Source organism: Stegostoma tigrinum, chromosome 8 (assembly GCF_030684315.1).
Source record: "Stegostoma tigrinum isolate sSteTig4 chromosome 8, sSteTig4.hap1, whole genome shotgun sequence".
NCBI lineage: Eukaryota > Metazoa > Chordata > Chondrichthyes > Orectolobiformes > Stegostomatidae > Stegostoma > Stegostoma tigrinum.
In genome coordinates, this window is record NC_081361.1 from 12,366,060 (window position 1) to 12,392,204 (window position 26,145).

The 26,145-nt window shown below is 38.6% G+C and overlaps 1 protein-coding gene across 2 annotated transcripts in view; it reads right to left on the bottom strand.

Annotated features, from left to right (window-relative positions):
* atf6 (activating transcription factor 6) overlaps positions 1–26,145 on the bottom strand; it is a 305,742-nt gene that overhangs the window by 269,262 nt on the left and 10,335 nt on the right. The window contains exons 3-7 of one of the 2 annotated variants that reach the window (XM_048539582.2): positions 19,502–19,586; positions 17,051–17,130; positions 13,718–13,853; positions 12,946–13,125; positions 5,644–5,846 (exon numbers count right to left, since the gene is read on the bottom strand). In XM_048539582.2, coding sequence (XP_048395539.2) covers positions 5,644–5,846; positions 12,946–13,125; positions 13,718–13,853; positions 17,051–17,130; positions 19,502–19,586 — 684 coding nt within the window. The remainder of the gene's footprint in view (positions 1–5,643; positions 5,847–12,945; positions 13,126–13,717; positions 13,854–17,050; positions 17,131–19,501; positions 19,587–26,145) is intronic. The other variant, XM_048539583.2, reaches the window with a different exon arrangement.

Genomic DNA, 26,145 nt, shown 5'->3' on the forward strand with positions numbered 1-26,145 from the left:
GATGGGCTTGAGATCGTTATGACAGGTCGGCACAACATCGAGGACTGAAGGGCCTGTACTGTGCTGTAATGCTCAATCTTCTATGTAACTGTTGTATATCTCTCACCCTCCCCAGTTCTGGGAAACTGAAGAAATGTGTACACTAAAATGTTATCATGCGAAGCTAATAGGCAACGATCAAAGGTTGAACAAATCATCTTCACATTGGAATGCTTGCTGATGAATAAGTATAAGAGTAACTGTGAACCTATTTATTCTGAGCAAAAATCCCTCAACAAAGCCAACAATCTCAAAATTTAGAGTGCCTAATACAATGGCTGGGGCCATTTGGTCAAAATACGCAGCAATTATTATCTCATTAATTGAAAATAATTTTTGTTTAGTGTTGTGACTCATCACTCAGAATGCTTAAAGAATACACGGACCCAAGTGATCCCCTGTTTACTTACTGCAAGAGGTTCATTTCCAATTATTATCTATCTCCTCTCTGAAGTGATCAAAAAAAAGCATACTTCTTCTCAACTAAAATCCACCATTGATTTATTTCTGATTGCTGGCCTAACTTCACATGTTGTCCTCTTACATTCGATTCCCACGTGCAGCCTGCAAGAAGAAGGGTCTCGGCTTTCCTGCTCCTCTGAGGCTGCTTGGCCTGCTGTGTTCATCCAGCTCTACACCTTGTTGTCTCAGATTCTCCTGCATCTGCAGTTCCTACTATCTTTGAAAAAATTTCCAAATACGAACAGCTTGAACGAGATAATTGGGGTTGGTAACTGTTACAAGACAAAAGCAATTGCCCAACAAGAGCTACAAACTGTTCTGACTAGGTGAAAAGAGATGAATTCTCTTCCCCTCTTTTTAGGCTCCCAATTGTCCCCAAGTTTCTATGTTCTTTTTAATATAAAGTTATATCTCCCTCTAATCGAAATGTAATGATCCAGATACAGATGTAACAGAAAGGAGTCAGTTACAAAGTTTTCTTGAGTGAAACAATGGAGAAATTTATCAGCTAATCCTATGAAAAAAATAACAAAGACGCAGAGAAAGTGATTGTGGAATGACGTGGTATAGGCACCTCACTGTGAAATCCTGATTGTTCATGCCCTTTGTTTTGATCTGTCAAAGAGCAAGAAATATTCAGAGCATTTCCATACAATACTTGGACACTAATGCCCCATTCACTTTCTACATGATCAGTGCAGGACCACATAGCTAGCAAATCTCTATGTCATGAAGCCCTGTTTGATTTCAGTTTTGTAGGGATCCCTGCATGATTCAACTTTGCAAGGTTTTACTGTCGGTATAAAACCAAAATAGGTGACAAGGACCTTTTGATAAAATGTTAATTTTGTTTCAGACTGTGTTCTTTTATATCACATAGGTTTCATGAAGCATGTGTGGTCAGCTGATTGCTGTGGCCATTTTAAGTCCGTTTTAAAAAGGGACAAATGTACTATCAGTCCTTGGAAGTCCAAGGTATTGAAACCTTACGATCAAATTCAAATTTCAATTTTATCACCAACATGAGACATACACAGCCTTCCAACCCTCAGGTCTTATTTTATGCAGGTTGTCTTCTAACAAAAAACAGCTAACAGGAAGTGTGTAGACCAAATTATTCACAACAGGATTGCTAAAACTGCAACCTTGAGTGTGTTGGGGCATTCAAATCAATAAACTTTCCATGATTCAACACCTTAAGAAGCACTTGCATTTGTTCCAAAGCATCTATTAGTCGAATCATATAATTTTACATTAAATCGAAAGAGGTAATTTGGCTCATGATGTCTGTCGCAGCTCTCAAAAAAGTTACAAGCTAGTCCCACTCTCTTGCCAAATCTCCAAAGCCCTGTAAATTCATCATCTTCAAATATATGCCCAGCTGTCTTCTCAAGTCTCCTATGGAATTTGCATCCACCACACTCCCAGGCAATGAATTCCAAATCTTACCACCTTTCTGACTGAAGAAGTTTCTCTTCAGCTCACTCTGACATCTCTCGCTGACATCCTTGAAATTGTGACCCCTAATTACTCACATCATCAAGTAGTGCAAACAGAACATACTTGTTTACCCTATTAAAAACGTTCATTACTTTGAACACCTCAATAAGATCACCTCTTAATCTTCCTTACCCCAAGGATAATAAGCTCAATACCTCCAATCTTTCCTTCTATCACTTTAGTAAATCTTTGTACTCCCTCCAGGGCTTTAACATCTTTCCTTCACTACAGTGCCCAGAACTGAAAACAACACTCCATATATGGTCTGACCAGTGACTTGCAGAGGTATAACATCACTTCCTCGTCTTTGTACTTTCTGCCACGAGTATAAATTTTACACTTTGAACTAAAATGTACTCTGAAACATATTAATTTAGTTTCAAAGATGTAAACATAATAAAATTATGTTTCAGGTAAGATTCATCAGAACTTAAAAAACCTCTTGAATGATAGAGTCAATGCAAGTACAAGTCAGAAGAAAGCATTTGGGGTAGCATGGTGGCTCCGTGGTTAGCACAGGTGCCTCACAGCACCAGGGATCCAGATTCAATTCTAGCCTCAGACAATTGTCTGTGCAGAACTAGTATATTCTCCCCAAGTCTGTGCGGAACTAGCATATTCTCCCCACGTCTGTGTGGGTTTCTGTCGGGTGCTCCAGTTCCCTCTCACAGTCCAAAGATGTGCAGGTTAAGTGGATTGGCCATGCTAAAATTGCCCATAATATCCAGAGATGTGTAGGTTAGATGGATTAGCAATGGGGAAGATACAGGGTTAAAGGGATAGGGTAGGCAGGTGAGTCTGGGTGGGATACTGTCCAGAGAGTTGGTGTGGACTTGTTGGGCCAAATGGCCTGTTTCCACACCGTAGCAATTCAATCTATGTTACATTATGCTTCTCCTTGTGCAGATCGCTCAACTTTTGATATTGACACACAACAAAATTACTGAACAACATCCAGAGAGGAGGAAGTTCTCATGTCAGAGAAGTGAATTGGGACTGAATTAAGGATTGCAGAAACTTCAGCTTTTCAAGCCTCTGTTTTTCTACCAGGAGTAGCAAAGGATAGCAAAGATAAATACAAATCTGATTTCCATCTTACATGTGGCATATGTTCTTAGTGAAATATAAAATCAGGACCGGTATGAACAAATTATTGCTGAAACAACAAGTAAACAATATTTGGAAAAGACTTGGGGCATTTTGTGGAAGCAAAAATCTTCGAATCATCACAGAAAACAAAAAGACTGGAAATTCTTGCTCAGTGCATTGGTCAAGATTACCAAAAAGCGTGTGCCCCACCATATCTTTCAGATTATAAACAATGAAGTTGGATATAAGCCTCTCTCTTTCAAGTTGCGAATGTACTACTAGCAGCATGAATAATGGTTTTGAAAACATACCAACTTAACGGGTATAGTGCAAACTGGGTGATAAAAGCACTAAGTAGCTTCAAAGTGAAATTGATTATGCAGGCCTATGACTGGATTATATTTACATTCAAACTAGAAAGAGAAGCTGCTTCATATCATCAACTCTGTGGATGTTGGATAAATTCACAGCTGACAGCAATTTTTGTTTCAGATGGCATATCATTTTTGTTATTGGTATTAGCTTTAAGCATCTCGGCACTTAAAATGCCTAGTGAAAACCTGCTTACATTCTGAACACAAAGGTCTTCAACAAATCTAAAAGGAAATACATTAAAAACACTGCATGGAAACATTATCCATCTCAGTTCATTAGACAGCCCAAGTCAAGCAGAGTTCATTAGCAAAAATTACTGTTAGACATGCCATTTATAGGCTTTATTTCTTTTCCTTTCACTTCTTTTACTTCAATTTGTTCCTTTTTCACATCAGTTTCTCTCATATTCCCTCATCTCATTTCTGATGTGGAGATGCCAATGTTGGACTAGGGTGTACAAAGCCAGAAGTTGCATGACACCAGGTTATAGTCCAACAGGTTTCTTTAAAGTCACACGCTTTCACACCGTTGCTCCTTCGTGAGCTGACTAAGGAGCAATGCTTTGAAAGCTTGTCATTTAAGTAAACCTGTTGGACTATAACCTGGTGTTCTGTGACTTCTCATTTCATCTCATTCACCTCCTCTCCTAGCACTCAATTCACCCCTCCCCTATCCAGTTTACCCCTACTTCACTCTCATGCCTCCTTCAGTTTGACTTCTGATTTTTCTTTTCATCCCATCCCATGTGTTTTAGCCAAGTTTAAGCTGGAAAAAAAAACAAACAAACAGTCACAAAGGCTCCAACAATCTGAAGGTAACAGAAGCATAGTTCATTGGGGATGTCAGCAACCAGTGGGATCAGTCAGATTGTGTGATTACAATCTCCTCATATGCTTTTTAAAAAAAAAGCCTGACTTTGTCAACAACCAGCCAGCCACATCCAAGTTTAACGTTTGCATAAGATCAAATCAACATTACATAAATTTGCCTTTATTCTTAATTTACAGATCGGCATGCTCTTGGATAAGAATTATTCATCCAGACGAGAATGCCAAGAACCATGTTCTGCAAATTTCTACGTTCACTCAATTTGAATAGGACAAACCTCAGTGAAATTAATGGTAAGCTAAGTAGAACCACTTGGCCAGCCTCGGATGGTTCACAAGCAACAGTTTGGATACTGTCATTGAGTCTCTTCTATCTTCAAGCAGATACAATATTTCCACTTGCAGGGAAGACAGTACTAGAGGTCATAAATATGATCATTACTAATAAATTTTAGAAGAATTCTCTACTTATTTATTTACAAACAAGGATGTAGAACTTATTACAACAAAGAATAGTTAAGGTGACTCATGTGGATACAATTAAGGGAGTTATACAAGTTTCTTTTCATTCCTTCATAGGATGGTCTGGCTAAGCCAGCATTTATTGCCCATCTCCAACTGTCCTAGAGAAGATGATTGAGAGTTTCCCCCTTAAACCACTGCAGACCTTGGAGTGTAGGGACTACCACAGTACGATTAAGGGAGCTCAGGAGTTTGACTCAATGACTGAAGGAATGGTATTTTTCTCCTGAAGGAGAATTCACAAGCAGTAGTGCTCCCATATGTTTTCTTGTGCTTCAAAGTGGTAGCAGTAACAGGTTTGCCAACTGTAATTGGAGAAGCTTTGCTGAATTACTACAATGATGGTACACACTGCTGCTACTGTGATGAACTGAGTGAACACAGTAGGTGGTGGATGGGGTGCCAATCAAGCAGGCTGCTTTGCCTGGTGTCAAGTTAAGACTAGTGGAGAGAATTCCATTACACCTCTAAATCATGCTTTCAAGATAGGGAATACGGACTGGGGAAACAGAAGGTAGTCCCTGCCATGTAATGTCTAACCTCTGACCCGATCTTGTAACTACAGCTTATATGTTTGGTCCAGCTCAGTTTCTGGTCAATGGTAACTCCTGGGATATTCTTAGTTACGAGTGAGAAAATAATTGCAGAGTACACTGGCAGAATGAGACTCTAACTGCCTAAAAGATTAGTTGGAAAAACCAAGAGTCACTGTGATGTCATATTCAGACTACAAATGTGCCATCGATGAAATAATGCTACTAAGTGCATCCTGGAGCTAAGAAAACAAATGATGACTAATAACTTGCAGACTACAAAAAGTAAAACTTACATCTGGCTTCCTGTTGCTGGGTGCAGCTTTTCCCGCTGGAGCATTTCCATTCATAGTGCTCTTGTTTGCAGGTGTCAGTACTCTCAGAGGAACTGTGCCAACATGATTGGCTCCACCAGCTATGTTTATAACTGGATGAGCAGCAGGCAGACTTTGGGGCTGAAGCTGTGCCACAGCAGGCTGAGGAACTACAATCGCCTGACCTAAAACAAGGTAAAAGCAACAAGCATCAATAAGCAGATTTCAGAACACAATAATTCTACCCTCAACTAATGCTTTATATGTGAAGGGATTTGGTGAAGACTCCAATTAATCTAGAACCATTTTGTAATTAAATAGTCAAATTTTATATAAATGTATCAAAACTTTCACTTAAAAAAATCTGATCCGATAATCTGATTAATAAACATTTACCAAGTCAGGTCGTTGCATTTACAATCAAAAGCAAGAGCTGAGTTTATTAACCAAAAGCTCAAGCAGAACTCCCAGACTAAAACTAAAAAAGGAGCTGCAAAGTACCAAAAACTTAGCTCCAATAAAGCCATATTTTAACTAAGGGGCATGCTAATTGCTGTCTCATGCCTCTGTGATTACACACTGCAATCAGACGTTTTTGTTTTCTTCAGATAAATTTTTGCAATTTACCCATGTCAATAGTCAAAGCTGCAAAAGTTATGATATTTATTCAAGAAAAATGCACAAGTATACGTAATTAATCTGCAGTAACCCTTGAGAGAAAAAAATCCCTTAATTCCTGAAATGTTTCCTGTAAATACAAAGATGTAAAAAGTTCAATGTATTTTCTTTAAAAAGCCAGATTCTGGGTCAGTCACAATTGAAGAACTTCAAATTTCCCAGTAAGCAAGGTGCATATTTGCGATGCAACACTGGTTTGAAGAGAATCACGTATTTAAGTATTTAGCTCATCGGCAGCACGTTAGTTTGAGAGTGGGAATTTAGCACTGGGTTTCAAAGGAAAAATTCAGTTTCATAAATTCTATAAATTCTCTCTATATAGTATTGCAAGCGTTTCCTCTCAGCAGAGGTGGAGGCACAGTCTTTAAAAATCTTGATACAAATGTCGACGATCAGGGAAAAGAAAACATTAGAAATTGTTTGTTGCAGATAAATTCTAACCATCTAATATCATAAACTCAATGTAAACAGTTAATCCATGGCACTAAAGGAATTTTTCCAGGCACTATAATACAGACTTGTGATTTTTCCAGAACCGTTGTGTGCAGAATAGAGGGCAAAACTGATGTTTTGACTGGCAAAAAATTATTCGCAGAACTGATCAACATCCATCTGCCTCTATTTTGAAACCCAAATCTAAAGATACAAGATCTGTTATTCTGTTTTCAATAAATTTGCATTTAAGTTCAAGGTTCCAACATGAATTGACGCTTCATACTAAGTGGATTTATACCAGAATCTCTGATATATTTCAGCCACGGCTTCTTGCTATTTTTCATCATTTATTTTTAAACAGAAGCAAGTGTTACCTATGCAACTTAGAATCCAAAATTGGCCAACCGTGCATATCTTCTCAAGTTCAGCTCCTCAACTGACTATCGTCCCCTATATTCAGCTACATTAAGCTGACCACATAGGAGCACAGAATTGGCTCCCAGGGTTCCAATACTATGACTCTCAACACAAGGGCTTGCGCCCATGCAGAAAAAAAAAGAGGGAATCTTCTTGTCTTGCATTCTTTTATTTTTATTTGTTCACAGGAGAGGGATGTTCCAGTTTTGTTCACTTTCATTTCACAGAAGGCAATTAAGAGTCAACCATATTGCTATGGGTGTGAAACCACGTGTAGGTCAAACAATGTAACGACATAGACTTCCTTCTCTTAGAGAAGAAAGTGAACCAGATAGGTCAATGAAAATCAAAACGATCATCATTAGGCGAGGTCTTTATTCCAGATTTTAACTGAATTCAAATTTCTCCACCTGCCATGATGAGATCTGCACCCATATCCCCAGAGCATAGCCCTGGGGTTCCAGTTACTGGCCAAGTGATATTACCACATCACCGCCTTTGCGCTTCTTCAGGAAAAGCAAAAGATAACAGTATCATAAGGATACACAGCTAAAAGGCAGAGATGGTTTTAAACTGGTTTTGAATTGCAAGATGGCTGCTTTTGGGCACAAACTGCTTGAAACAGAGCAGCAGTACTTCCAATTCAAAGCACACAAACCTTTTTCAATTTTATTGTATTTCCAAGCAACCATGGGCCTTCATAGTTAAGTAATAGACTGACCAGAGGTAGAAGATTTCTGTGAGTGAATCAGAAAACAGATCAGTCCTAGATGATCTCATGTTAAATTCACTTGCTAATTTCAACATTCCTCCAGAGCTCAAATATTTAAGCATGGGCCTTTTCATTCTCTCCAAATTCATGCACTGGATTTACAGCCTAAACAACAGTCAAAATAATTTATGAAAGAAAGTTGCAGGATTGTTGGAATTTATTTGAATCATATAAAATGAATTGCACAAGATTCTGAAGAGGCTGTTGTCTCAATTGACGCATTGACTGAGACATGTCTGATCTTTTAAAATTGCTAGCTTTTCAAACAGAAAGCATTTCTAGTTCAATATCCTGCAGACTCTTGAATTACCTACTGGCTGCAGAGATGGAAAACTGGTCCCTTATCCCTGACTCAAAGACTTGGAGAGTTAAGATTTCTTTATTCTCTGACCTTCAAGTCATTCCTTTGACACTTAGAAATTGCATGAAAGCTATGAGATTCAGTCAATTCTGCGTTTTGATAAGTAAATTTATAATTTTCAAATTACTTTCAAAAGATACATAAACTATGCAATGAAGCCTTCTATATTCACAATTGTCCACACCTAATTCTTAGAGGCTGACATTTCTGAAGAAACATCCTGCCTTTATATTCCTGAATGTATTCCTCCCCTAGAGTAGAATACAAGCACTCATGGGCCTACAATTTTGTTACATGGGCGAGAAGCACACTTTCATGGACTGAAGGGAGAAGGCTAGTTCATGCCTTACAGTCTCTCTGAATCCAGAAAAAGTGAACAAACTGAAAGCAGCTTCAGAACTCAGTCACAACAGAATTGCATTGTGTACGCTCTCATTTACTTTGCCAAAACTCATGAATCAGAATATTTTCCAATTGGCTGCATCTTGTGTAACTGGCCAGCAAGAGTCACAGGATAATCATTAAGCTAAGAATCATGGTCAATCAACACAATCAAAAACAGATGTCAATGTTAATCGACATAGCTCTGGGTAAGATTTATTACTCTCCAATAGGTAGAGACAGAATTTAAGACCCAATTGATAAAAGTGCTCTGTATTAACCAAGACACCTTAATCAGCTGAGACATGTGTTATGATTTTATTTGTGGACATGTTTCGTCCTAGGCTCCCAAATAATAAGTAATTTCAACCTATTGAAATGTTCACCTCACTATCTTGAAATCAAATCATTCCTCGAATGAGAAAGCAGGCCTACGATCTGGTAATACTATGGCAACTTAACATTTGCTGGGTTTAACTGAACTGTTTCTTTTAATTCCTGGTCGAGAGATTAACAGCTTCTTCATTGAGCATTGATTATTAGGAAGCAAGTAGTTTTCTTCTCAGAGGAACTATTATACATCTCTGGAGCAAATGGGACCTAAACCCAGGCCTTTGGCTCAGAGGTGAAGACATTATCACAAGAGCCTAAATATACATGCTCTGGCAATTAATAGCCATCTTAACTTTAAATAAAGGAATTACCTAACAAGACGATTAACCATATATTAATTGGTACTTAATCATTTATGCATAGGATTTGGACAATATTGCCCACTTGAAATGCAATTATGGTCATCAGTCCCAAGCCATCAAAAAAAATAGAATCAAGCTATTAGTTTAAAATCTGTTGCAAGGCACTTCCCTCAGCACCTCAAGCAGCACTTCAATAGACATCCAAACTAGACATCCAACAGTCGGCTTTTCCCATCAACTCAAAATTATGGCGGTACTACCATTTGTCTGAACTCCTGCAGAGTCTCAAATTTGTTACATTGCCTTTGGAATACATTTTCAGTACCACCAGGACTAAACGTTCAGAAATATTAGCCACTTTCTTATTGAGAAGACCACTGCAAGCAGTGCAAGCCTCCAATCCTCTGGTCTCTATCCATCTTTCTCTTGACAACCATCTGCACCAAACCATTCACATTTTTGGTGTTATATTTAACAACATGCACGTACAAACATTTATCCACTTCATGATCTCTACTTTTGAATTAACACTTGTACACAATTTGTCAACAGGTGGAATCCTCATTAATATATTGGGCCTCTCAGACTTGAGAATCCCAATGCTTTCTGGACCAATGTCCCGTTTCCCATAGGCCTGGCTAGTCTGGCACTTCAATTTATGTATCTGAACTCTCAGCATGTCCAATACAACAGGCAATCCTGAGCATTCTGACCAATGGCCAACATTAGGTTTTGTGGTTATTTTATACAGCATTGGTTAAAATTTTAGGGTTTCAAAGTATGTTAATGCTTGTCAAGACTGAAGACTTTGCATTTCCTTGAATTGTAAACATTGAGCTGTGTTTAAAATCTTACAGCAATTTTTTTTTAGACAGATATAGATCTAAATCAACGGGCACAATTAGCAATCTATTGACACTTAGAATTTCCTTTCCGAATGACTTTCAGCACAATTTCATTAACTCATTACAGACAAGCGGTTTCTCCAATGGTAGTTAAGGCAGAACATCTCAACTCGATGCACTGAAATTACACTAAAATCAAGAGAGTTATAACATTGAAACAGGTCTCCTGGCTTATCTGATCCTAAACGGTGTTTATGCTCCATACTAGACTCCTCCCAACCTGTCTGCAAAATGTTCTTTTCCTATCAGCTCAACATGCTCATCTAACTTCCTCTTGAACAGAACTGTTATCTAACTTGATAAATCTAGCAGTAACAAGCTCCACATTTTCACCACACTTTGAAGAAATTTCTCCCAACTTTCCAATTATATGTTAATAATCTTATCTTGATAACCTCAAGTTATAGTCGTCACCACAAAAGTGTTCTACATTCACCTTATCAAACAAATTCAAAATTTTTAAGACCTCTATCAGGTCACCACCGAGCCTTTCCTAGACAAACTTTTCTGCTCTGATCTTATAATTGCTGTCATCCTCATCACTACTTTTTGCATCTTTCTCCTCTGCTTCTTAAGCACTGTTTGTAATTCACCTAGTGCTGTAAACAGATTTGTCTGAACCACGTCATCAGACTATCTTGACTTTTCTCTTGATCACAGCAGACGCGTGGATCTTTTTGTTAGGTGGGGTGAATGTTTTCTATACTCTCAATGGCCACACAACCAACCTACCACTGCCTCCTATTAGTACCTTGCTTATCTGATGTTTTTGGAACGTACACAGCATCTTCCATCATCATGAAGACTAATGCAAAATATTGCTTATATTTATCTGCCATTTCCCTGTTGCCCCATTATTAATTCCAGAGTTGCAGTGTCCAAGTCCCACATTTACTTTATTTGCTCGCTTTTCATATACCCATAGAAGCTCTTGCTGTTTGTTTTTATATTTCTTGCCAATTTACTTTCATAGTCAATTTTCTCCCTCTTGATTAGCTTTTTAGTGGTCTACCAGTGGTTCCTAAACTAATACTCCAAATCCTAAAGTCTATTTTTTATTCAATTCTATGTCTCAGTTTTTGATTGGACACCTTTCTTGGCTGTCTGTTAACCACAGGTGCTCATGAGTCCTCCTTTTTGTCCGAATGACATTTTTTGCTCAGCAATACGAAATCTTTGCTTTTATGTCGGCAATTTTTCATCCATTGAGTTTTGCCTTAATTGATTTTCCCAGTTAGTGTTAGAAAACTCTTTGTTCATATCTCTGCCCTAATTTAGTTTTAGTTTGAGGACTCTGATTTGAGACCAGAGTCATTCTCCCTCAAACTGGATTTGAAATTCCACCATGGTGCGATCACTAACCCTTTGTCTTAACTGACTGTTGGGCCTCCAAAAATTCTGTTTAGTCAATATCAATTCTATTCCTTACAGACAATCATGTATCAAATAGTCCACTTACCAACCAGCTATAAAGTCTACATCATAAGCTAATGTAACAATTCTAAACCGGTGAGAGAGAGAGAGAAAGTTCTTGAGTTTCCTATTTACCTACAGACAACTTCCTTTGGAATGTTCCTCGCACTTTTGATGACTCTCCTATGTTACAATGAATACCATTTATAGTTTTTGGCCTACAACCATATTGACTAAATAAAGCTTTCCCCACTTAAAAAACATGTTTGAAATGGCCAAGTCTGGTATAAGGACGAAGACTCCAACTTTTTAATCATCAAAAAAACCCAATACATCTCTTATCTGCTTAGGAATATCCAATACCATTAATCTGATTGCAGTAGTGAATAAAGATGTTGCTCTGGTTAGCTAAGAATGCAAATAGCACCTATAGAATCATTCGTCCATACTGACTTAAAACACTTTTTCAGCAAAATTCTGCATGCGAGTCTCTGAACAAAATTACAGCTGAAGTACAGCCAACCAGATCTCTGGCGACATCATGGAGATTTTTAGCATATTCTGAGGGAAGATGCACTTCTTGTCAAACAAGAACTTATAGCCAGGCTTTGGAGAGAGGAAAATGTCAAACACTGCAAATATTTTGACTCGTAACATTCAATAAAGGGGTAGTCATGGCTTTAAAGTCCCTATTGCACTTATTATCAATAACTATTTATTTCTATGAACAAGATCACCTGAAATGCAATTGTCAGTTATCTAGAATGTTTCAGTCAGGCCATGGGCATCACAATTCAGGGAAAGACTTGCAAAAACAAGTTAGGAGAAAATGCGTAGCAAGATATTTAGTCTCCAGCTGGTGTTTCAGACAAACTCCATCCAGTGCATCTCACATTAAATTATTTCAGGAACAGGTCTCAGGAATGTTTGGCCACAGTCTGCAGGAAAGTCAATACATCGAGTTGAACAGATACACAGACATTTCTCATAAAGCTTCACTTGTCCCCTTAATACTCCTCTCAAAAAAGGGTGTTCGTTGCTTTATTCAATGTTTTTATGTAGTCTACTGATAGCTTGGACAGAGCTGTGCTCGGAAAGCCTTACCAACTGCCTTCAGGGCATGATTTTGGCCTTTTTCTATATTGCTGCCATATAGAAAATGTACTAGAGAATACTATAAAAATTAATCCACACAGATGTATTTGTTTTAAATGATGAGATACTTACCAGCAGGAGCTGGACAGATTTTCACTGGTTGTTGTTTTAAGAGAGACACATTTTGAACCGGTTGAATTATAATGGTTTTACCAGCTAGTGTTGGGCTAGACTGTGATACAGATAAAGCTGGAATGAGGATGGGTTTCGGTTGAATAGGCTTCTGTTTTGAAACATTTGATGTGACATTCACTGTAACGGAAGAACACATGTTTCTAATTCTTGTACAAATAATTACTAGTTATCAAAACTATGACTGTACGTGTAGACCACAAAAGCTGAATTCAGCAACTATGATACACAACACACAGAATGCATGACACACCATGGTTAATTCTGTTGGGCTGAATTTGATACCTTTTCCACAGTTTTCCAAGATTGAATAAGTCCAGAAGGTGTAAAGAAATAAAAGAAAGTCAAACAAAACATCTTAATTATCTGTTTCTTTTTGAACAAAAAAAAAGAGAGGCATTTGTCAATAAGCCTCTTCAAATCATGTAATTCAGGAAGTATCGATACATCTATAACTATTAGATGCTGATAATCTGTGCCCTATGTTTTTAAAACATGTTTGATGATAAAATTAAACCAAGATGAGCAATACTTGCAGATACTGTTTTGAATTCACATAGATTTGAAATGTAAGCCGATCTTCCAAAATAAAAAGGATGATGTAAATATCTGGATGACACTGATGAGAAGTTTTGGCAAATGAAAGCAGAATCCAACAGTGCTTTATTTGGTCTTATTAGAAATCACCTTAAGTAAAATGCAGAATTCATACCTGGTACAGACTCTTCACGTTTAACTTCAGGGGAGCTCGTGACCTTTGACTCGCCAAATGGAGAAGAACACTCACTGGTCTTACTACATGGTGAAACTGGAGAAGACTGACTTGATAAGGTGTAGAGGAGTTCTTCCTATTTAGAGTAAAACATACAAGTTACAATCAGAACTTTATGCAATTACAAGACAGAGACATTGGTATGAATTCTGTAAACACTATCTTACTATTTCAAAGCAGTTTATTGCACATGTGGAATCCTGGCTTGTTGGAAAGATAAAGTAAATTCAAATTCTGTTTTCAATCAATCATGAAGAACACTGTATAATTTAATATTTGCACATCAAAAAATTCTGATAATGAGAGGTTGCAAACAAAATATGAACTTGTTGTCGCTCTACAGATGCTGCTATATATTGTCAGCATTTACAATTCCACTTCTAACAACATGCCGATAGATTTTTTTGGTGTCACACACTGTCAGTTGACTGAAGTGTTAAAGGTCACAATTTTTTTCAGACTTCAAGTTTTACATTTCCCTCTTACACCTCCCACAGAAGCAGCATGGACATCAACTAAACAGTTCACTCATGAACGAAGACAATTGTAAGGAAGAAGAACAGTCAGCTTGCAAATCAAAGAACAAAAATGCACGTACAAAATACAGTCATGACCTCAGAACACCTCAAAGCACTCTGCAGGCAATGAGATACTTTTGAAAGTGGCATGGCAGGTGCTCGGCAAGGTCCTACTAACAGCTTCATATAAATGACCACATCATAATAATAATTCGTTAAAACATTAAACATAACCACAGCAACTGAGGAATAAGTATTTGCCAGGACACCAGGAAGACTAATGTTTTTTGAGGGGAGGAGAAGAATATGCTGTTCTCCTCAGCGTTGGCCTATAAGTGACACTGAACCCAGTGCAATGTAGTTGACTCTAACTATCCTCTGAAATAGTCTAACTAGGGCTACAAACACCAGCCTTTCCATTCCCACCCATGTCCCATAAAATAATAAAGAAAAACTGCCGTGTAAGAAAGGGTAAATTATATATGTTTAAGCCATATAAATGTTTGAAAACTGTTCATGCAGGAATTGCTTTTTTCTGGACTGAACATGTGAGCAATTGGGAAAATTGCTACTTGATCAAATATGGATTTCACAGAATCAGGCTCTTCAGCCCATCGTGCCTGCACCAGTTCTTTTACTTTGTGCAACTTTCCTGTCTTTTTCCAATATCCCTGAACATCATTTCTATCCAAATAATCATTCAATTCTCTCTTGCATGTGTCAATTGAAACTGCATCCGTCACATTTTCAGGCTGTGCATTTTATCTCTGAAGTACTCACTGTGTGGAAAATAAAAAAATTTCCGATCACCATTGCTCATTTGCCCATGACTTTAAAACTAGCCTCTTCCTCTTTTCCTTTCATGATGAAGAACAGCTTCTCCCTATCTACTCCATCCCATTCGGTTATGATTTTGAAAATCTCTAATAAACGTTCTCTCAGCCTTCTCCTCCCCCAGGGTAACAGTCCGAACATCTTTAATCTATCTACAAAATTGCAATTTCTCATTCCTGGAGCCATTCTCACATTTGCATTCTCTCCAATGCGTTTATATCTTTCCTATTATGCAGCGCCCACAATTTATAGTGGTCTAAAAAGTGACCTATACAAATTTAACATCACCTCCCTGCTCTTGTATGCTATACTCCTATTAATAATGTCAACAGCAACATCTGCTTTGCTTACTGCTCTCCACCTGCCCTGCCACCTTCAAGTGATCTGTGCACCAACCTACAAGAATGTTTCCCACCATTCGAATGAATGGTGAGTGAGAATTTGCAGGTGTGATGTGCTAGAAGGGTAGGGTGAGAAGCTTAGTGAGAGCACTCCGAGATTTACTGCAGGGGTGGCGCGGCGCGTCAGTGGTTAGTGCTGTTGCCTCACAGCATCAGGGGCCTGGGATCCATTCTACCCTTGGGCGACTGTTTGTGTGCAGTGTGCACATTCTTCCTGCGTCTACATAGTTTTCCTCCGCATGCTCTGGTTTCCTCCCACAGTCCAAACATGTGTAGGTTAGGTGGATTGGCCGTGCCAAAATTACCCATAGTGTTCAGGGGTGTGCAGATTAGATGGCTTATAGAGCTGGGTCTGGGTGGGATTCAGAGAGGATCAGCGTGGACTTGTTGGGCCGAAGGGACTGTTTCCACACTGTACGGATTCTATGATTTCTATGATATACCCAGGTCCCTCTGCTCTTGCACTTCCTTTAAAATTGCACTCCCCAATTTTACAGGCATCTTTCAATGCATGCTCTTCCAAAGAGTAGCATCTCACACTTTTCTACAACAAACACCATCTGCCTACTATCCATCCATTCCACCAACTTGTCAATGTTACTCTGGAGTTGTATGCTGTCCTGAACTTGTAGTAGATAAGTCAAGTCTCAGTAATCTAGTCAAATCTTTTGATGGTATAACTGAAGTGAGGAATAAAGTGGTGACATACTTTTGTTTGTATGGACTTTCAGAACATGTTTGCTGAGATTGTACATTGGAAACTTGACAAAAATTAATTATGTCAAATTGCCAGCATTGTTTGACTTAGGTAGTTAGGTGTTTGGTTAGGAGATAAGGGAAAGAAAGTCAAGATGACAGATGACCACTTCAATCGGAAGGTAGTTAAACATCACTGTACCAGTAACCCAAAACCCCAGGTTAATTGGTTTAAAATCCCACCACAACCAATAATTAGGTTAGAATTTAAGAGAAATATGGAATTAAAAGCTAGTTGAATAGCTACTGTCCACTGTCATAAAAATGGATACAGTTCACTCATTTCCTTCAGGGAAGGAAATCTTTCATCTTTACCTGTTTTGACCAACACGTGACTCCAGATGAATAAATTTTGAAGTTACATCAATTGAAAGTTTCAACACAAAGATTGTTGAATTTTGTTTAGCAAAAGGTATTCAGAGTTATGAAACAAAAACGAGTAGATGAAATAAGATACAGATCAATCATGATCTATTGGGGTAGTGGAAAAGGTCCCATGAGATAAATGACCTACTCCTGTCCTAGGTTCTGGTTTCTCTGCCATAGTTTTCTTTGACACAACTATCACTCGGTGGAACAACAATAATAGTACATCATGGTTCAACAAATCAGTGTGTGCCCTTATGAGCCACCATTTGATGCTCACATTCCTCAGTAAAACATTGAAGACTCAAAAGGAACCTTTTAAAATGTTGTGGTTTGTGACAGTTCTTAGCAACCAAAACAAATAAAGACGCAGGTCAGTATTTAGAAAAACTGCTTACATGTTGCAATATTGAATCTGCAGAAGAAGTCATTGAACAGCTTGAAGCTGGAGACTGAGGCTCTGACATGATCTGTGAGCCTGTAGAAAAAGACAAAAATAACGTCATTCACACAAATATGTTTATAACTTTGGAAATCATTTCTTCCACCAAAGTTTTGTAATTACGGTGAACAATATGGTGAGGGAACTGAATTAATAAACAATTTTCTCTGCAAAAAATCCTGCTAATAGAGACAGTCAGAGAATCATACAGCTCAGAAACAGACCCTTTGATCAAAGCAGTCCATGTCAACCATGTTCCCAAACTAAACCAGTCCCAGCTGCTTCTGCTTGGGCCATATCCCTCAAAATATTTTCTGTTCATGAACTTATCCAAATGTCTTTTAAATGTTGTAACTGTACCTGCATCCATCACTTTTTCTGGCAGTTCACGCTACACACAAACCACTCTCTGTGTGAAAAAGTTGCCCATCATGTCAACTTTAAAACTTCCTTTTCTCACTTTAAAAATGTGGCCCCTAGTGTTGAACTCCCCCACCCTAAGGAAAAGACCCTTGTCATTCACCTCTGTGCCCCTCGTGATTTTATAAACCTCTGTCGGGTCAGCCCTCAACCTCCTATGCTCCAATAAAAATGTCCCGGCCTTTCCTGTCTATTTTTTTAACTCAAACCCCCTTTTCCCAGCAATATCCTAGTAAATCTTTTCTGAACCCTCTCCAGCTCTACAATAATTTCCAATAACAGGGCAACCAGAACTGCATACAGTACTCCTGAAGAACTTGTAATTGACTAACACTCAGTGGGCTGACACTGCATCTTGGACAGACACAAATATTGGCAGTTTTTACTCAGCAAGCCGATTACAAATAACTTCATCTCTGATCAGTCAGTTTCCGATGGAATATGCATTTACGAAAATCATTTCAAGCTCAATCGATATCTACAAATCAATGATTTGGACGTAGGGACCAAATGTATGGTAGCAGAATTTAGCAGTTACGTCAATGTAGGTCAGAAATTGAATTATCAACTGGAAGTAAACAGTCTACAAAGCTATATAAGTAAATTCACAGAGTGGGAAAAAAATGGCAGATGCAAGATTACATGGGAAATGTGAACTTTTCCACTTTGGCAGGTAAAAGTTGACTATTTAAATGGAAATTGCAAAACTTGGATTAGTACAAAAGGGATCCGAGTGTCCTGGTACATGAATCACAAAAAGTTTGAGTGGAAACAGCATGCAGGTGCAGCAAGTGATTTGGAAGATATATGGGCTCTATCTTTTTACTTTTGGGTTTTTAAAAACTGCAGACTGAAATGAGAAAGAACCGTTTTTAAAACTAGCGTTTGAAAGGGTGCTACATGTTTGTAAAGCAAGTAAGCTGACTGCCAATGCAAGCATTATGTCAACAACTGTTTGAACAAACAGTAACTAAAGTTTAAGTTGCAGGCAGAGAGAAGCCAAAGGATTCAGATATATCTGGGTGGTAACAAAAAGTTAAGTGTTCTGTGGTTTAGAGACCACTATCAGTGACAGAGAACTTTTGCTTGCCAACAGCTGCATGGCTGGTTCTCAGGTGGCTGAGCAGCCTGGAGCTAGAAACAAGTTATACAGAACAGAAATAGATAGGAAGAAAAAAGTGTGCAGATCTTCTCCATGCCCAGAAACTGCCTGGTCTTTGCAGCCAAAAACCCAGTTTAAATCTCACTAAAATCAATCACCTTTCCAACGGTGTTTGCTGTACCCTGTGACTTTTGAATTGACAAGTCAGAAACAGAAACATTTTCCAAGAGAAAGTTCTTTTGTACTGTTTACAAACTCATGGAAACATCCAGAGAAAGGCATCATTACAACAATGGGTCTCATCAGCCAAAGAAGGATCACCTCAAAGTCAGAACTGGGAAGCAACGACCAAACTGAGTTGCTAGTTCTTCTATCTTCATGAACAATCTATTTTCCTCTATTTATGTGTCTATGTGGGGGAGTTTAAAAGGGAATTAGTGTTTAGTTAGTGGTGTCAATACTTTACATCTGTTACTACAGTCCAATTAGTTTACTCTCGTTCTTAAGTTCTCACCAAACAGTTCTGCACTCAACCACCAAGCCTGGATGCAGTACTATGCCATTAGAATCACTATCAAAACAGATATATAGAAAGTGCTGTTAGCACAGTTCTGTTCCTGACCAGCACACATCTAGCATTCAAGTTTAAGGCCTGTCCATTATTACCCAGTTCCTTCTGTCCACCCGCAATTTGCCTCCTCCAAATCTTTTCCTTCGCCTTTACAGACTTGGTGAATCTCTGCAAAAATTGGGTGCTAGCTTCTCACTCAGTATTCAGAAATTCATATTTTCAATGAAATCATACAAAATCACTGTAAATGAAGAGTAAGAGATTCAAAAAATTACAAAAATTTAAAAATAACTTTTAAAAAAAAAAGAAGTTACCTGGGGACACGTTGCACATTGGTCCCCAAGGATCGTCGTCCCAAGGTGAGCTTTCCAAACTGAAGTCAATTTCCACGTCCACATCCTAAGGAAGTAAAAACAGCAGGGAATCTTCACATTTTCGCAGAACACCATCTTTCAATCTGTCACCTTGAATACACATGATTCCACTAACTCTATATTCCTCACGTGAAAAATGGACTTCAAAAGATTTTTGAATGTGCACTATAATTATGTTCAATGCTAAATTGACATCATATATTAAACTGTCCTTTTTGTGCTAAACTTGGCTCTTTGGCCCAGTAGTTTTCCCATTTTTTATTGTTATAAATCAAGTCAGTTAAACAACACAGAACAATAATATTCCACTATAGAGTGGGAAAAACAAAATCCTTACCAACTCATGACATCAGGTGAAACATAGGCAAGAAAACATCCTGCTCGTTACTTATGGCTCCAACTCAACAAATTAACCAGCACTCCTACATGCTGAAATCACTTGGAAGAAACACAAAGGCTTGCAAAGTCACAAAACTCTGGGATGAGAGACCTCAATGGGGCATCACCTGAAATGGATCAGTAGCAAAACTGCCAAGTCCGAAAGGACATAATTGCTCCATTGGATCAACAGCAGGGTGGCCAACTGGTAAACAACAAATTAAAATCTTTACTTAACCTGGCCGTCATCAATTTTGAGATGTATCTGTCCATCACAGCATTGGTACAAATAATTACAGTGCACTTGTGGAAATGGAGTCCCACCTTCACAATGAGGATACCTTCCATCATGAAGTGTCGCTCTACTACTTTGCGAAATGGGATATCGTTAGCAATTTAGAATTATGCTAACATGTGGCAAGATGGGCCATTAGGAGCAGCAGAACTGTATTCCATCACAATTTTTTAAGCTTTTTGTCCAACACATCAGCTGCTCTATCATTTCTATCAAGCCAGGGAATCAACCCTGGTACAATAAAGAATACAGATGGACATGTGGCAACAATACCAGGCATACCGAAAACTGGGGTGTAATGTGGCGAAGACACAAGATAGATCTATTTGCATGCTAAACAGCAAAAACAGCATGCTGCACCAAAGCTAAATTAGTCCACAATCAACAAATCAGATGTAAGCTACATCTAGGCATGAATGGTGCTCAACAAGTAAACTAACAGGAGGAAGAGGAAGCTCCTTCCTCAAAATAGGAAGTTGAGCATTTCAGATAAAGGTTCAGAACAGAATATTACAGCGCAGTACAGGCCCTTTGGCCTGCGATGTTGCACCAACCTCTGAAACCAATCTGAAGCCCATCTAACCTCCACTATTCCATTGTCTTCCATATGTTTATCCAATGACTATTTAAGTGCCCTGAAACTTGGCAAGTCTACTACTGTTGCAGTCAGGGCATTCCACACCCTTGCTACTCTGAGTAAAAAACCTACCTCTGACATCTGTCCTATATCTATCACCCCTCAATTTAAAGCTATGTCCCTTTGTGCTAGCCATCACCACCTGAGAAAAAAGGCTCTCACTGTCCACCCTATCTAATTCTCTGATCATCTTGTATGTCTCTATTAAGGCACCTCTTAACCTTCTTCTCTCTAACGAAAACAGCCTCAAGTCCCTCAGCCTTTCCTCGTAAGACCTTCCCTCCATACCAGACAAAATCCTGGTAAATCTCCTCTGCACCCTTTCCAAATGCTTCAACATCCTTCCTATAATGCGGCAACCATAACTGTACACAATATTCCAAGTGCAGCCGTACGAGAGTTTTGTACAACCTCGACAACACAAAAAGGAGAAGAGCAGTGGATGCTCAAGAACACCACAGCCTGCAAACTCCTTAACTATATTGGGTCAAAATCCTTGGGCTCCCTGATTATATAGTGAGTGGACCAATCCCCCATGGACTGTATCTGTCCAAGAAAGAGACTTGTCATCAATCTTCAAGGGAAATTAGGAATGGGTGACAAATGCTGGTTGAACCAAAAATTCCTACATTTTATGATCAATTAATGCCTTTAATCAATCCAACAGTTTGTTTGCCCTAAATGTCACAGATGCAGAAACATTTACACCATTATCCTTCATTTTTCCTTTCAAAGAGATTTATCCCATCCTTAGTCACCACTATTTGCTTTCATTTGGGTAAACTAGTTGTCACAATTAAGTATTTACTCTTTGATCTCAGTCACTTGATCCCATAAATAAATCACCCTATGGAAACAAGACTTATTGAGCGCAAGGCTGACATTTTGTGGAACAGTCTTTCCTCCAGCTCTACCAAATTCCCTGCCCCACACATTTTCAGATATTCGATGTGAGTTTGTTTGCTGAGCTGGAAGGTTAGTTTTCAGACGTTTCATCACCATTCTAGGTAACATGATCAGTGAGCCTCTGACGAAACGCTGGTGTTATGTCCCACTTTCTATTTATCTGGTTAGGTCCCAATCAAAGCGCTTCGGAGGCTCACTGATGTTACCTAGAATGGTGACGAAACGTCTGAAAACTAACCTTCCAGCTCAGCGAGCAAACTCACATCCAGAACCTCAACCTGAGCTACAAATCTTCTCAAAACTCGCTAGCATTTTCAGATATATTGAGCAGTATATCAATGCCCTTTAATGTTTGCCACTTGAACCAGAAAATTTCATCATGCTTTTGTGCTAGGAAAATAGTGTCTCACAAACTTGATTGTGTTTTTTTTGAGGCAGTTACTAAAAAGATTGATGGCAGAGCAGTAAACATTGTTTATTCAGATTTTAGTAAAACCTTTGACAAGGTTTCACATGGTGGGCTACTTAGTGAAGTTAGGTCACACGGCATTCAGGGTGAGCTTGCAATTCGGATGTATAATTGGCTTAACAGAAGGAGACAGAGAATAATGGTGGGGTATGCTTTTCAGACTGGAGGTCTGTGGCCATGTTCTACTGGGATCAGTTCTGGGTCCTCTTCTGTTTGTCATTTAAATGAATGAATTGGATCAGAATATAGTAAGCATGGCTAGTAAGTTTGCAGATAACACCACAATTGGCAGCATTGCAGCTTGTGAAGAAGGTTTTCTAAGATCACAGAGGGATCTTGATCAAATGGGTTAATACGCTGAAAAATGGCAGACGGAGTTCAAGCTGGATAAATGCGAGGTATTGCATTTTGGTTCGACAAACAAAGGTAAGGCTAATACAATCAATGATGGGGCCTTGTGTAGTGTTGTAGAACAGAGGAACCGAGGCGGTGCAGGTACCTAATTCTTTCAAGTTGGTGTCACAGAGACAGGAGTCTCTTCTGGAGTACTGTGTCCAGTTTTGGTCACCCAGTTATAGTAAGGATATTATCAAGCTGGAGTGTGTTCAGAACAGGTTTACCAGAATGTTGCCAGGTATGGAAGGTTTGAGGTGTAAGGAAAGGCTGGAACCATTTTCCACTGGAGCATAGGATGTTGACAAGGCAAACTAGTGGAAGTTTATAAAATCATGAGTGGTATAGGTAGAACTCACGGTAGTTGACTTTTCTCTAAGACGGGAATTTCAAGACTAGGGGGCCCACTTTTAAAGTGAGAGGAGAGGGATTTTTTAAAAAAGGCAATTTTTTATTTTTTTTTAAAACACAGAGGGTGGTTCACGTATGGAATGAACTTCCTGAGGAAGTGACTGAAGTGGATACAATTACAATGTTTACAAGACAATTGGACGAACACATGAACAGGAAAAGGTTTGGAGAGATCTGGGCCAGGAGCAAGCAGGTAGGGTCAGTTTAGTTTGGAATTATATTTGGCATGGACTGGTTGGACCGAAGGGTCTGATTCCGTACTGTATAATTCTGACTCTATGACTATGATCCTGGTACAGTCATTCAGTCAATGCGCACAATAGGCTCTTGACTCTCAGTTCTTCCAGTTATATTAACTATACTAATGACCAGCAAGTTGCCTGGAAGGACTTTCTCAGTTTCTCAACCTCTATCGCATTTTTCAGATGATGCCACTTTCCAAATCAGTACTTATGAAATGTCTTTTCTTCACCCCAACACAAATTTTCTCTCCATCAAACTGATGCTGTTTATTTCATGTAGTTTTGCTCTTAACTCTTCCACTCCCTCCAAAACTCTTGGTAGAATTCCACTCTATCCTGATCTTTCATTACACCAGACTCTACATTAATCATTTCCAGCATGATACCACTGAACACTTAGTGCCCTGATTTTATAAGGGACCTTCCCAACACCTTGGTCCATTTCTCTCTCAAATCCACACATTTCTTTTCAGGTCAACTTACAGTGCAAACATGACAGATACAAAAAAAAACTTGCTACTTACATCCTACCTTCCCAACAAGGGCCACAAATACTTCTCCTAGGTGGAACTGCAATTTCCTTTGATTTCTTCTAATTTAGACAACTTCATTCACTCATAATAGTCAGGTCCCATCTTTATTGGAACGACTAAACACAGATTGTGTGACTGCTTAATGAAGTGCATTGGTTCAAGCTTCCAAGCCAATTTACCCCACTTACTGACTTTTGACTTGTGTCTCGACATAACTGCAATGAAACTCAACTCACACCTGAAAGATGAGATATAAGCCAGTTTATAAGTCATTTCAAATCATAATCGCTGCATTTTTCTAGGCAGCAGCTATTGGTAATAATATGATTATTCCAATTATACCTCCTCTAGATGTATCTTTTGCTCCTATCCTCATCTCAGTGCCATTTCCTTTAATCTTATACCTTCATCCCTTTTATCATATAATCTCACTAGGTCTTCCTTTTATCACAGACCTTCCCTTATATTATTTTCTCACCAATTCTCACGTTGTCTGCCTCTGTTCTTGCTTAAACTCATCTGATTACAAGGGTCATCAGTCTCCAACACTGATTCTCTCTCTCTCTCTCTCTCTCTCACACTCACTCACTCATACTGCTTGATCAGATTATTCACAACATTTTATTTATTTCATTAAAATTTGAATCTCTTTTAACTGGTCCCAGTTCCCATCTCTCAGCCATGTTATGGGCTTCTCAAAGCTCCAGAATTTGCACTGAAAAATCACAAAAATAATGTTCCACCTTGAAATTTGAGTTTGGTTGTATGCAGCCTGTTCAAAATACAGCAGTTGTACTAAGCTGGGGCTTCTAATTAACAGGTGAACTTCATAAGCCAAGGATGTTTCATGTTATTAATCAATGCTTGAAGCTATGCATTGAAGGGAAATGTGTGCAGATATTCCTGAGGGATTTTAACCCAAAACATCACTTGAAACTCAATCTGTCTCAAATGGAAACCAACAACTTGTATCAATCACTAGCCTAAGTCTGCACAACATATGCAGTAATTACCCAACAACACTGAGACACAGTTCTGCTTATTGTCACATCAACCTCACTCACTCAAAGGGCTGTATTTGATTTAAATTTGCATGAAATAATCTAAGCACTGTCACCAGAAGAAGCGCTTCCTCAGTGTCTGACAAACAGAAAATGTACATAACCATAGAGTTTACAAACAGGACAGAATTGAGAGAGAATAAACACAACTAGCACACAGCATAAAAACTGGAAACATAAGGGCTGTACGCAATATACTAAGAGGATATTTCACTGGTGGTGCAGATCACTTGCTCATTTCATGCCCACACTATTGAACGGATATAAAAAAATTGTCTATCAACATATAAAGAGCAATTACTAAGTATGACTCATTCCTTTCCACAACCAATCTCAACTTTTGTGACAGGTTTGAGAATACTTTTACCAACTTATTTTCAAGCTGAATGATTATGAATGGCTCCATCTTCTGTGCAAACTTCAAACTGCTTATGGTAAAGGAATACCAACAATGGTACGAACGAACTAATTCATGAGACATCAGATAAATGATTTTTTTAAACTGCACAGAGAAAATATTAACCATTCACTTGGCCTATCGGTGGGCAGATCAGGGTTGAAATAGATATGAGCAAGATCCAGATTTTTACCATAGTTCAACTCACTTGTTTGACATTTTTGTGAATGTAAATATCATGTTTTTATTTTTCTGCAATGAAAAAGGAATCGTTTTAAAAACCAAGGATTGCTGTTGAATTGCTACTTGTTTTGAATGCAAATAACGACACATTTTGTAATCAATGTTACACAGCTGCTTGTTCAAGCAGTAGAGAGCATTAGCTTGAAGGTGAACAGGTTTCAAAGGGCTGTGTACAATGGAGCTTTGACTGGCAACAAGTAGCGGATTGGTTTGTGGAATACTGATCAGTTACCAATGGCAAAGATCTTTTGCCTGACAGCAAATATATGATTGGTTTTCATATAGGTGAACAGGGCACAGAAAAGCCTTCAGATGATCACTGGCTTAAGAGCTCGCTCTGTTTTCCACTGTAAGCCACTTGGAAGCGAATAAACCAAATTATCTTTCCTTCAGCAGTTGAAATAAGCTGGGACTTTTAATTAATAAGCAAACCAGCCATTTTGTGCTTCTTCCAAACTGATGGCAGTATCCAGAGAAGGTCAACTAAGCAGCAGAACTCTGATCAGCTAAGGATTCATTAGAATCAACTTCATAATCCTGTGAACAGTGACCACCAAATTGCTTTCCTCATATTCGTGCTGTCCATAATGCCCATGTTTTATTTTTTCCTGTATATTTC